The sequence below is a fragment of the Anabrus simplex genome, chromosome 8 (assembly GCF_040414725.1).
Source record: "Anabrus simplex isolate iqAnaSimp1 chromosome 8, ASM4041472v1, whole genome shotgun sequence".
NCBI lineage: Eukaryota > Metazoa > Arthropoda > Insecta > Orthoptera > Tettigoniidae > Anabrus > Anabrus simplex.
Genome location: NC_090272.1, coordinates 207,559,304 through 207,571,922, shown reverse-complemented (window position 1 = coordinate 207,571,922; position 12,619 = coordinate 207,559,304). Strand labels below are relative to the sequence as shown.

Here is a 12,619-nt window from a genome sequence, read left to right as displayed (position 1 = left end):
TGATGCCTAAAGGCATCAACAGCTGTCGCATGAGTATTGGGTTTGACGCCTTTAGGCGTTCTTGTACTTCTAAATGTGTTCTTATGTAGGGTTAGCTTCCTATAGGCGTCTGACTATTCCTAATCACTTCTGCCATCTACTATCGTAATTTAAAACAAATTCCATTCATATTAGATGTGATTATTGCTGTCCTATTCATTTTTATCCGGTCTCTCGCCAGTCAGGTAATTTGCGCCTAGGGGGCAGAACAAGAGCTGTCTCATGTTGCCTCGTACGGTCTGCACCAAATTCTTCATAAAGAATTTATTTGTGTGTATATACATTGAAATAACTAAATTTGCGAGTTGTTGTTGTTACTACGATACAGTTGTTCTGCGAACTCCATTGTCCATGTTCTGATAACGTTTTGTAAATTGGTCTGTATATGCTGGTAAACTGTTCCGTGTGACGTGATAATGGCTTGGTTAGGAAAGACGTTGAATTATCTGAGAATCCGCCGACCGGATGTAGGAATCACTCAAGAAAACATTGCGTTGTGTGTCTGTAAAACCAGAGGCGACGAGAAACTATCTACTACCGTGAGAAATGTGACGTGGCACTTTGTGCTTGCCCTTGCTTCCGTATTTACCACACTGTGCGCAATTTCTGAATGACCTATGAACCAGAAAGTATGTAGAACCTATTGATGCATATCTGAAAATTTGAAAAATGTCATCATAATAATGAAAGGAACACTTTTTAAATTCACTTTTGTATGAACACGCTGTGTATATATGTATATATTTACGGGTTTACAAGAAAAACGGTAATAACATAATGCTATTCAATTTCTACTATATCACTCATAATTTAAATAAATCAAGTAAAATATATTTTCCTGTAGAGTATTCACATCTACGCCGGCCCATGGTGTAGGGGTAGCGGTCCTGCCTCTTACCCGGAGGCTCCGGGTTCGATTCCCGGACAGGTTAGGAATTTTTACCTGGACCTGAGGGCTGGTTCGAGGTCCACTCAGCCTACGTGATTAGAATTGAGGAGTTATCCGACGATGAGATAGCGGCCCCAGTCGAGAAAGTCAAGAATAACGGCCGAGAGGATTCGTCGTGCTGACCACATGACACTTCGTAATCTGCAGGCCTTCGGGCTGAGCAGCGGTCGCTTGGTAGGCCAAGGCCCTTCAAGTGCTGTAGTGCTATGGGGTTTATTTTTGTTTTTTGTATTTTCATCTGCCGCACCCTACTGTACCCATTCCTACAGTGCGCGTTGCGCTGAATAATTGCCCACTGGCTGCTTGATGTTATGAAACTATTCCCCAGTTTAGGGGTTAAGGTACAAACCCAGCATTTGCTTGGTGTGAACATGGGAAACCACAGAAAACATCTTCAGGGCTGTCGACAGTGGGGTTCGAACCCCATTATCTCCTGAATGCAAGCTCACAGTTGCGCACCCCTAACCGCTCGGTTTTTACCTCTCTAAGCTGTCTAATATGTATCCTCTCTCAAGAGCACTAAAAAGGGCTACATTTTAGTCAATGCCCATGCTCCCATCTACAATAACAGGAGTAAATTCTCTCTAAAATCCCAGAGAAATATACCACCATACTGTTAGGTGACTTCATTGCCCAGTTGGAAGGAGAGAGAAAATACAGAAATAGAGTAGGTAATTATCTAGCACACAAGCAAATTAACTGCAAGAGAGAATGACTGGTTGAACTGTGTAGGACTTTTGGCTTGATCATGCAGTCCACAGCCTCCAGACATTTACCTAGGAAAGAAGAGACCTGGATCTCTCCCAACACTAATCTGCACAAGTTCCAAATAGACGATGTGGCTATCTCGAGAAAGTCCCAAAGGAAAATACACAAAACGTTGAAGTACCAAGGGGTGCCAGCCTGGGTTTGGATCACTATCTCTCAAAGATCAAACTGAGACTGCTGTCCAGATCACCAGATGGCACAAAGCCTCCCAGAACAATCAGATCTGACACGGAATGACTTAGGAACAACCAAGAAATCAGAAGTTGAACAACACAGATCTGATGTTAACAATGATGCCTTCACGGCCCCTACTTGTAGACATGATACAGACTTTTGGGCTTATGCCATGTGAAGAAAACAAGTTTTGCAGAGAACTTGCTCCATGTCTACAGAAGAAAACATTTACTGTTCCTGAGGAAGACTTCTTCAATAATGAAAGTTTGAATTTAGACGTTGGTAATAGAAGTGCAAGTGGTACGTTCAGTCTCACCAGCTGGTTCACCGTAAGCGGTACAGTGCTAGCATTCGAAGTGGAAGCTGACGGCACCATCAGAATTGGTCTGGGAGGAGAGGGGCATAATGTGTGTACCACATTATGAAAGTATGACACTGACACAAGCCTGGAATGAAAAATCTGGTGATGAGGAACGTGCAAATTTGGAAAACACCAAAACGAAACAACAACAGTGAAAGGACAGAGAAAAGAACTACCTATATAAATCCTTATTGGCTGGCAACCACGTATTACTTAATTAATAGCCAGTGTCCCTGTTGAAATTGTTAGGATTTCTACATATTTCCACAGCTTCCGGTATAATTCTAGACCTATAGTGTCTAGTGTGGTTAAGAGCTCGAACATCTTGGAACACTACAACATGACCCGACGATAGGGTGTGCTCAGCTACTGCTGATTTGTTTGGCTGGTTGAGACGGATATTTCTTTGGTGTACCTTGATGCGAGTCAGAATGAACCGGCATGTTTGGCCAATGTATACCTTGCCGCAAGTACAGGGAATTTTGTACACCCCAGGATGTAATAGTGGGGACAATTTGTCCTTGCATTACCCAAAACTGTGAGCAAATTTTGTGACTGTAGAAAACATGATTTTTATATTGTTCTTGCGGAGGTCCTTGGCAATTCGGTCTGTGATCTTGTGAATGTAAGGGAGGCAGGCAGTTCCCTTCACTTCTTCTTTCTGTGAGCTTTGCTTGGTTGTCCCTCTGGGATGCAGGGCTCTATGAATCTGTACATTGTTGTAACCATTATCCTGGACATGACTTTGAGTGTGTCCATTTCCTCCAGGATATCTGATGGCTCATAAATTCATGTCGCTCTTGTAGTGAGTGTCGTGAGAATGCCCTGTTTTTGTGCTGGATGGTGGTGAAATCTGTATGGAGGTAGCGATTCATGTGGATAGGCTTACAATAGACTGTATGTCCTAAGGAGCCGTCCAGTTTCTTTCTTACTACAACATCCAAGAAAGGAAGGCATTGATCTGACTCCATCTCCATAGTGAATTTAATTGAGGATGTTGCTAATTTAAGTGGTTTAAAAATACATGAAATTTCTCAGGACCTTTTGTCCATACCACAAATGTGTCATCAACATACCTCCACCAAATCACAGATTTGACAGGCGCCGAAGCAATAGCCGCCTTCTCAAAATGCTCCATAAAGAAATTAGCCACTACTGGCAAGAGTGGACTTCCCATAGTCACCCCATCCGTCTGTTCGTAAAATTGCCCACTCCACAAGAAATAGCTCGAAGTCATGCAGTGGTGAAATAATTAATGTCCACAGGGAACAGATGCTCAATAAGAGACATGACCGAGTCATTTGGCACTTTAGTGAACAAGGACTCCACACTGAAACTCACCAGATGTGCATTTGGTTGAAGAGCTAAGGTTGACAACTTATTGATGAAGTACAGAGAGTCCCCAACGTATGATTCAGTAAGTCCTATATGTGGGTGAAGCAACTTGCTTAGGTATTTAGATGAGCACACCCCATCATCGGGTCATGATGTCGTGTTCCAAGATGTTCGAGCTCTTACCCACACTAGACACTATAGGTCTAGGATTGCATGGAAAGCTGTGGAAATACGTAGAAATCCTAACAATTTCAACAGGGACACTGGCTATCAATTAAAGTAATACATGGTTGGCAGCCATTAAGGATTTATGTAGACAGTGCCCTTCCCTGTTCTTTCACTATTGTTATCTCGTTCAGTGTTTTCCAAATCTGTACATTCCTCATCACCAGAGGTTTTATTCCAAGCTTGTGTCAATGTCATACTTTCCCCTCCCAGACCGATTCTGTGGTGTCATCAGCTTCTGCTTCGAATGCTAACGCTGTACCATGTACGGTGAGCCATCTGGTGATGAATGTACCACTTACACTTCTATTACTAACGTCTAAATTCAAACTTTCATTATTGGAGGATTCTCCCTTGTGAACAGTCGAGATTTTCTTCTGAAGACGTGGAGCAAGTTTTCTGCGAAACTTAAAAATTTTCACCTTGTTTTCTTGACATGGCATAAGCCCAAAAGCCCATATCATGTCAATACAGATCTGAATAACTGAGACTACCAGAAGGAAGCCTTTGTAATGGACTGAAGATTATCTATGTAATAGCCCAAAGACAAAGAGCATTGCTAAAATGTAACTCCCAGAAGATCAAGTCAAACTGGGAGAAATTCTTGGAACATTAGATGCTTACAGCCAAGATAATCCAAAGAATCAAATAAGCCTTCACATGCTACCAAGAGAGCTCCACTAAAAATAAACTCCCAAGACTTTTACAGAACTTTCAAGCAGAATCTCAGTGAATACACTACACTGAGCCTTCACTTCAGAGACTCACATGGCAAGCTGGTTTAAGACTACAAGGAAAACATCACCTCCTAGCTGAGTACTTAACAAGCTGGAATCGGCTTATCGACTGACTCAAAACACCTACAACAAGCAATGCCTGTAACAAAAACTGGAGCTGAAAAATTACACAGCAGACATTTGTCCAAAAGCCTCATATGCAATGGAATTTCTGTCACTTAATAGAAAGTGCTTGACTGAGAAACTGGGAGTCGGAGAGAGAAGAATTCTCAGGTACTGGAAGATTGGGAATAACAGCGAAGTTGCAATTCAGAGCTCTACTCGCAGATAGAGAGGCTCTTTGACTGTGCCAAGGAAAGGAGGGTAGCTTTCTATGGTCACATGGCAAGATTGTCTCCCAACAGACCGACCAAACACATGTTCATGGCTGAAACCCGTGCCTGATGGACGCTGAGGACATAAAGGAACTGGGGCTGACAACTTCCAGACAGACAGGCTGTGAGACAGATCCTGAGGAAAGTTTGTGATTTTCAACAGGATATTGAAGTAACCATAATATTTAGAGGAATGACAAAAATTATATAATTTTCAGGAAGCCATCACTTTATACTCAACTTTGTGAGTACTGAAAGATGGAGTGTAATGCAATACATAGTTAGTGACTCTTCGTTTTTAAATATTACTTACTGCTTTAAAGGCAGATTCTAGGCACACAGCCTTAGTTAGAAAGAAATCAGTGCCTAGGGCAATATATGTATATATCTTATTTACTCGGGTATTAGACCCCTTTTTTTCCCCACTTTTACAGCCGAAAAAGTAAAGGGGGTCCAATATGCGATAACCTCAAAATTTTGTGCAGCGAACACATGACTTCTAGGTTATAAAGAGCTATAAATTGTACGTGTAAACATTCTATGCATACTATTATTCAACAAACTTAGAATGTATTTAAGTTATATTGGCTATTTTCGCCGGAAGGCAGTATTCCTAAATGTAAAAAGACAATAAATGGTGAACACGACTTTTAGGCCTACGGTACATATAAAGTCCGTTTTAGATACTCATATCACGTCATTTGTTATATCTCATTAATTCCTCTGGTGAGATTGACGTCAGGAAGGGCATACGGCCGTAAAAACTCGCTACGAAGATTTGTCTCACTTCATACTTGATCCCGTAGAAGAAAGGGATAAGGGTATCGTGTTATCATATAATTAAATATTGATACAAAAGAACTTAATGGCCAGTCATTCATCTCTGTCAGTTCAGCAGTCCTAGCACACAGTAAACCTGATCACTGTTTTCATTTGAATTATCTCCTTGCGCTGCCAACTTCCCTGCCTTGCTACCGGCGTGTCGGCATTCTAAGTGACGTCATCTTCACTGCTATCTCTCGCCAGTCGTGTCAGCCATGCTTCATTCTCTTTGAGCCATGCACTGCAATCAAGAGCATACGAGGTCCTGTTTTTTGAACCTTTTAAAAATAAATTTGTTCCCGACTATAGAGTCTAAACAGTGTAAATCTATTCCCAGATGATCTCTGATATTCCCAGTTGGTGTATATGTAGCAGAAGCCACTCCTTCCGAATAAAGCCATGCTGTAGAAGGCTTGCCAAACCATCAGCTGATAACTAGCGTATGTTACGAGTTGTACTTCCGAATGTAATACATAGTAACCGGAATCATTCTTTTGGTAACTGCGGCTGTTGACACACAGACCCTTATTTTTAAGGATATTTTATGCCTGTTCTCTACATTTATTACATCAGGATTTGGGTAAACAGCTGTCCATGAGATAAGACAGATCACATTGTTTAGGTTAGGTATATTATCGCTCTGATAGTGCCAAAAGTTTGACGGAAAAAATAAAAATAAATAACAGGAAAATATACCGCATTTATGGATATCTATAGGTGTGGTAGTAATGCGCTTTTATTATCATAATGTTTAATTTCGTACGTTCGTTGTCTCTTTTTTTTATTAACACATACCCTAGTACGGTATGTTTTGTTTGGCGTCTCCGAAAATCTTTTAAAGTACTGTACGTGGGGACATAAAATTATTATTATTATTATTATTTGTTAGGTACATTGGCGAGTAAAACAATAATTTTAATTGGATAGCTTTTATCACGTTTTAAACTTACTTCTCTCCAAATATATACTTATATTGGCCCGAGATAAGAGATATTAAATGACCACTTTGTTAATGATCTCGCCTGCTGTATAAATAGAAACAACCGCGAATATTTCTCAACTAAAGTAAACTCGTTTCCTCATCCCGAGGTAGTACAGCTCTTTTTAGACATACCCCCAGTGGAGGGGAGTTACATGTACTGCTTTTAACTACAAAACACAGACATATAGCATGACTGATGCATGCTTGCAATGCGCGGGTTGGACACGAAGCTAGGCCTATTCATCTATTTGTGCGACGTCAGAGCTGCAGTAGACCTACGCTACAGAGCGGACATTTCTTAATTACGAAACACAGATATACGGCATGGATTCGACGCATTTTCATTGCGTAGGTCGTACGGACGAAACTATTCACAAATTTGTGTGATATCATCAGAGCTGCAATAAGACTTGTACTTGCTTCGAACCACAATCGTCGTCGTCCTCTGACGAATTACGTTGCGGGGGTCTTATAGGTGAGATTAGTCTTCATTTTCTTTGTCTCGAAAAGCCAGAGGGGGGGGGGGGTCTAATACATGAGTAAATACGGCATATCAATTAACATCCAATATTTCCAAGGAAAGAGAGAATTTCTATTATTTTCTATGAAAATCTCTGTCACAGTCATGTAAAAAATTCTCATCCACAAATCCAGTTTAAAATCCGTAAAGAAATATGAAATTTCTAACTTTAAATAAGTGAAACAGAAGCACAATATTCTTTACATCAGAAATTTAAACATACCAGCGTGATGAAATGCCACTCCAAATGCAACAACTTTCTTCAAAACAGCATCTAAACCAACTGGACACATCTTCAACTGCTCAAGAGCTTCAGCAATAGCACCTGAATCAAGCTGCTCACGTAATTTTAATCCCAAGGGATGGCCAGAATTACCTGAAACCGAAAAGCTCCTTAGAAAGTATCTCATGTTAAAATGATGTCCATAATATATTAGAAAATAGTATAGATTTCAGTTATATAAAATAAAGAACAGTGTTTCATCAGTTACGATATACAACAAACCTGTGTCCAAAATAAACACTTTCCATCACATAGTTTAGATAATAAGATACCTTTAGAATAGAAGTGTAAAAATCAGAAAATGTCTAGAGCACCCAATATAACATACAAAAAATAAATTACAATACATATCTTTGCCCCTACACATAACTGACCGTTATAAAATGCAAGGATAACATTTACACATTTACTTCATCATATATCCCAGAAACTAAAAGTACAAATGCTTTTACCGAACTTCATGTATCAACAAGTAAATATATAGGACTGTATAATAAGTACCCAAGTATCATACGTAGGTGGATCAAAAGGTTAGTTGCACTAACGCGCCGCAGCAGCGCGCTGTGTGTCGCAAACGTGGGCACAGCGGAGAAAGGGACAGACACTGCCCACACGTCTGTTAGGCAGGTCACTGTGGTGTCTCGTCTAGTATTGTGTGAATAGCGGCCAAATGCAATGGCGCGTCAATTGGATGTTCACTCCAAATATGAGGTGCGTGCGACAATCCAATTCCTATGGGACAAAAGGAAGAATTGCATGGACATTCATCGTGAAATTAGTGCTGTGTATGGGGAGCGGGCCATTTCCCGGCAATGTATCGTAAAGTGGTGTCAGCAATTGGAAGCCGGACGCACGGATATCACGGACAACCATCGCGAAGGCAGGCCCACAACGTCCAGGACCCGTGCAAAGGTCAACAGTGTGAATGCGATCATTAGACAGAACTGGCGCATTAAACTGAGAGAAATCGCGACGCAGGTGAACATGTCGTATGGCAGTGTGTTCGCCATTGTTCACGAGGACCTTGGATATCGTAAGCTTTGTCAAAGATGGGTCCCACGTCTTCTCACCGATGAGCACAAGGGACAATGTTTTCAATCCTCCCTGGCATTTTTGCAACGCTATGCCGCAGACGGCAACGGGTTTCTGCGGCGAATCGTCACAGGCGACAAAACGTGGGTCCACCACTTCACCCCCCGAAACGAAGCGAACATCAATGGAATGGGTGCACCCCTCATCACCACAACGAAAGAAGGCCAAGGTTCAACCTTCAGCCGGTAAGGTTATGGCGACAGTGTTCTCTGACATGGAGGGTTTGCTGCACGTGGAATTCGTGCTGAAAGGAACGACGATGAACACGGCGTCGTATTGTCAAACGTTGCACCGGTTGCGTAAAGCGATTAAAGAGAAGCGCCGGGGGAAATTGAGCGCCAGTGTGATTTTGTTGCACGATAATGCAAAACCTCACAAGGCCCGCCAAATGAGAGAACTGCTGCAGCGTTTCAAGTGAGAGATCTGGCAACATACACCCTACAGTCCCGACCTAGCGCCATGTGACTTTCATCTGTTCGGTAAGCTCAAAACGGAGCTCGGTGGGCGACGTTTCCAGACCGATGAGGAGGTGAAGGCCGCTGTCTCCGAGTGGTTGAAGAACGCTGAAGGAAATTTCTATGCATCGGGCATCGACAATTTGGTTGTGCGTTCGCAGAAATGTTTGAAGTCTCTTGGAAACTATTTGGAAAAGTGACGTTACAGTGTATGTCGTTATAGTCGTGTTGCTGTTGTATAGGTGGTGTAATAAATGGCCATAACTGGGAAGTGCAACTTATTTTCTGATCTGCCCTCGTAGTTTTACTATAAATACAGAATATATAAACATACCCGCCGCCGTAAGCTGCCACTCGTTTCTGAGTATACAAATTATTTGCCTACAATCCACTAGTACTCAATGCTATTTTTGCTTGTAGTTTTGATGATTAAACAAGCCAATTCTAGCATGAAATGTGTGTCAACACAGATTGCACTTGATGGATAGGGGAAAACAAGTCTGCATCTGATGAAGTATGTGTAACTGTCGTTTAACCTCTTCATGCCTGTGACGCTCTTGCTCAAAACATTCAATAGCATTATAGGTGGTTTGGTGCCAAAGCAAGCGATCTTCGCTAAGTGTGTCCCAGGTTTGAGAATTGATGTTGGCTGATCTTTATAACACTTCAAAGGGGCACCACAGGGTCTTCTGCCGGAGGAAAGTTCACCATAAAGGAATTGGAGAGGAAGCCTGGTGTCGCTCATATGACACATGTCTAGTCCACCGAAGCCGACGGTCAATGACAGAGGCTTATATACTGTACATGCAACTTTCTCAAGAACTGCAAGATTGGAAACATGGTTCTCCCATTTGATATTTAAGATTAAACAAAGTTTCTGCTGATGAAAACATTCATGATTCTTGATGCCAAAGCAGTATAGGATCCAGGTTTCACATTCATAGAGTAACGCTGTAATGATGACTGATTCATACACCATGAGTTTGGTATGAACTGTTAGGTATTTATTCTTAAAGACCCTCTTGCATAGCTGACCAAATGCCAAAACATAATATATAAATATACATCTCCATTATATGTAGACTGTTATGCTTTTCAGCATTCAATCAGCAAGCCCCTTTCAATTAACTAAGTGCCTAAACAATCCTCTACTCGCAACTATCCCTATGACTTGGTTTAGTTCCATGCCTCTTATCTTTAAAATCTTAAAAACCAAGTAAAACCATCAACTTGGTCTCCCACTTCTCTTTCCCTCTATAGCCAAGTTCATTATTCTCCTAGGTAACTTGTTCTCCCTCTGCCTCACAAGACGCCACCACCAAAGCCGATTCATAAGCAGTTTCATACACTATTCCTAACTTAACCTTTACCTCCCAATCTCAAGCACCCACCTACCATTGTTCCCATCTGTTTGCACCAGCAATCATCCTGGCTACTTTCATGTCTGTTACTTCCAACCTATGAATATGATATCCTAAGTCTACCCAGCTTTCACTACCATACAGTAAATTCACTCAGAAAACAGACTGGTGTAAAGATAGTTTAATTTAGGAGCTGATTTCTTTCTTTCAGAATACCATTGATCACGTCAAGCTCTCCGCATCAGGTTTGCAGCGCCTTGATTCAGTTTCACTTCATATATTACTGATGCTATTTTTTCTGAGTATGCAGAAGATCAGGAGAAATTGTCAATTGGTATGGACACAGTTTTAAAGAAGGGGTACAAAAGGAAAGTAAATACAGTGAAACCTCGTTAGTGCATTCCTCGTTAAACGTTTTCTCACATAGAACATTGTAAATTCAAAGTCCCAATTCCCATCGTATTAAATCTATATAAAAATACCTCGTTTATCGCATCACGAATTTTTGCTATTACCGTTTCGTACGATCACATTTTTTCTAACCCTGAAAATGTTGTTTGTCATCCCTTGTGAAACAAACGTGATTTTCAACTCAGTATGACCCGTCGCCATAGTTGTATGATCACAGGAAAAGGCCTTGAATTCCTGAACTTCACAGGATAAGTTGTACGTTCGTGGAGCAAGCCGTTAGCCTCAGGAATGTTCAGTTTTGTTTGCCGGTTAACAGCACAATTACTGAATAACACAGTGCATCTGTTTGTGCTTGTATTTTGCATTCCATTCAGAAGTTAGAAATTTATTTTGTATTGAGTGGCAAAGTGAAGTGTAGTGAATACTTGTCCCGTGATACGGTAGTCTACATCTGGATTAGGAACATATAAACATACCCATCGCATGACAAATTTTTGCCATTACCCCTTACTACAGTACAATCACATTTTCCCTAGCCCTGAAAATGTTACTTGTCATCCCTTGTGAAAGAATCATGATTTACAACTCGGTTAAGAGTCGTCGGCACAGCTGTGTGATTACGGAAAAAGTGAGCGTATTTGTGCATGTTTTTCGCATTCCATTCAGAAGTTAGACATATATTTTGTATTGAGTTGTATAGTGAAGTTTTTGTCACGTGATATGGTAGCTTATATCTGGATTAGGAACATAATCGTGTGAAAGTGACTAACATGGTGCATATTTGTCTTGTGATAACCTAGTTATGGATACGATAAAAGGCGTGAAATTCCTTACATATGAAGACAAAATTAAAATCCTTCAGAAAGTGGACTGGCGTCCGCATCTTAAAGTGTGCACAGGTCGTGAATGTTGAACTTACACCTTCGAGTTTCAACTCTATAACTCGAGCTGGTCGAATTTTATTCAAAATGGAAGTCAAAGTCATTCCTCCCAGTCACTCAGAGTCGAGTGTAACCTCCAATTCACTATCTAAGAGTGTGACCAGAAAATAACATTTAATAATCCACTGCTCCATAATAAAAGGCTTCTACTAACATTTGTTTTAGAAAGGGAGTGATCTGCAATAATACTTGGATATTTTTATTGGCCCCTCCACATATATTTTCACTATTGTTTGGTGTATTCCACACTTTCAGTGCACTTGTTATTTTAAAAGCCCCAGCAGAAACGGTTTTCCTATTTGTTCTTCTGTTTTTCACCCTTTTAATACTTTCCTCTCATCTTTAGAAATGGTAGATATAGTTTTCACTGTACCCGCGGATACACGATGTAAAATGCTCTCATGATATAAATGTTGATTCCCATAGGGAACCTGAAATATTTGCCCTGAATGAGTAATTTTTTTGTGTCCAATAACGGACCATTTATATTGGTTTTATAAATTTACTCATTCGGGACAAATATTTAAGGTTCCCTATGGGAATCGACATCTATATCATCTGATGGCCAGGCAAGCATCAATTTTTTGTAATGAGACAAAGTCTCTCGTAGTGCATTGGCACTGCCGGTGGCTTCAAATAGCCTACGCAGTGGCCTCCGTGGTATGCACTAGCCATGCATCTCAGTGGGTGTGCTCTTTACCAATTGATGAGCCCGACTTAGCACACTGGGGCGAAATGCTGGCTACCAGGAATGAGTTAGCTGGAAAATTTATAATGTCCAAATGCTCTC

General features: G+C 41.0%; 1 protein-coding gene across 1 annotated transcript in view; it reads right to left on the bottom strand.

Moving 5' to 3' along the window:
* The window catches only part of PolQ (DNA polymerase theta), a 173,212-nt gene that overhangs the window by 135,200 nt on the left and 25,393 nt on the right, over positions 1-12,619 (bottom strand). Inside the window, exon 8 of the mRNA XM_068229095.1 lies at positions 7,510-7,662. Within this exon, the coding sequence (XP_068085196.1) occupies positions 7,510-7,662 (153 nt within the window). The remainder of the gene's footprint in view (positions 1-7,509; positions 7,663-12,619) is intronic.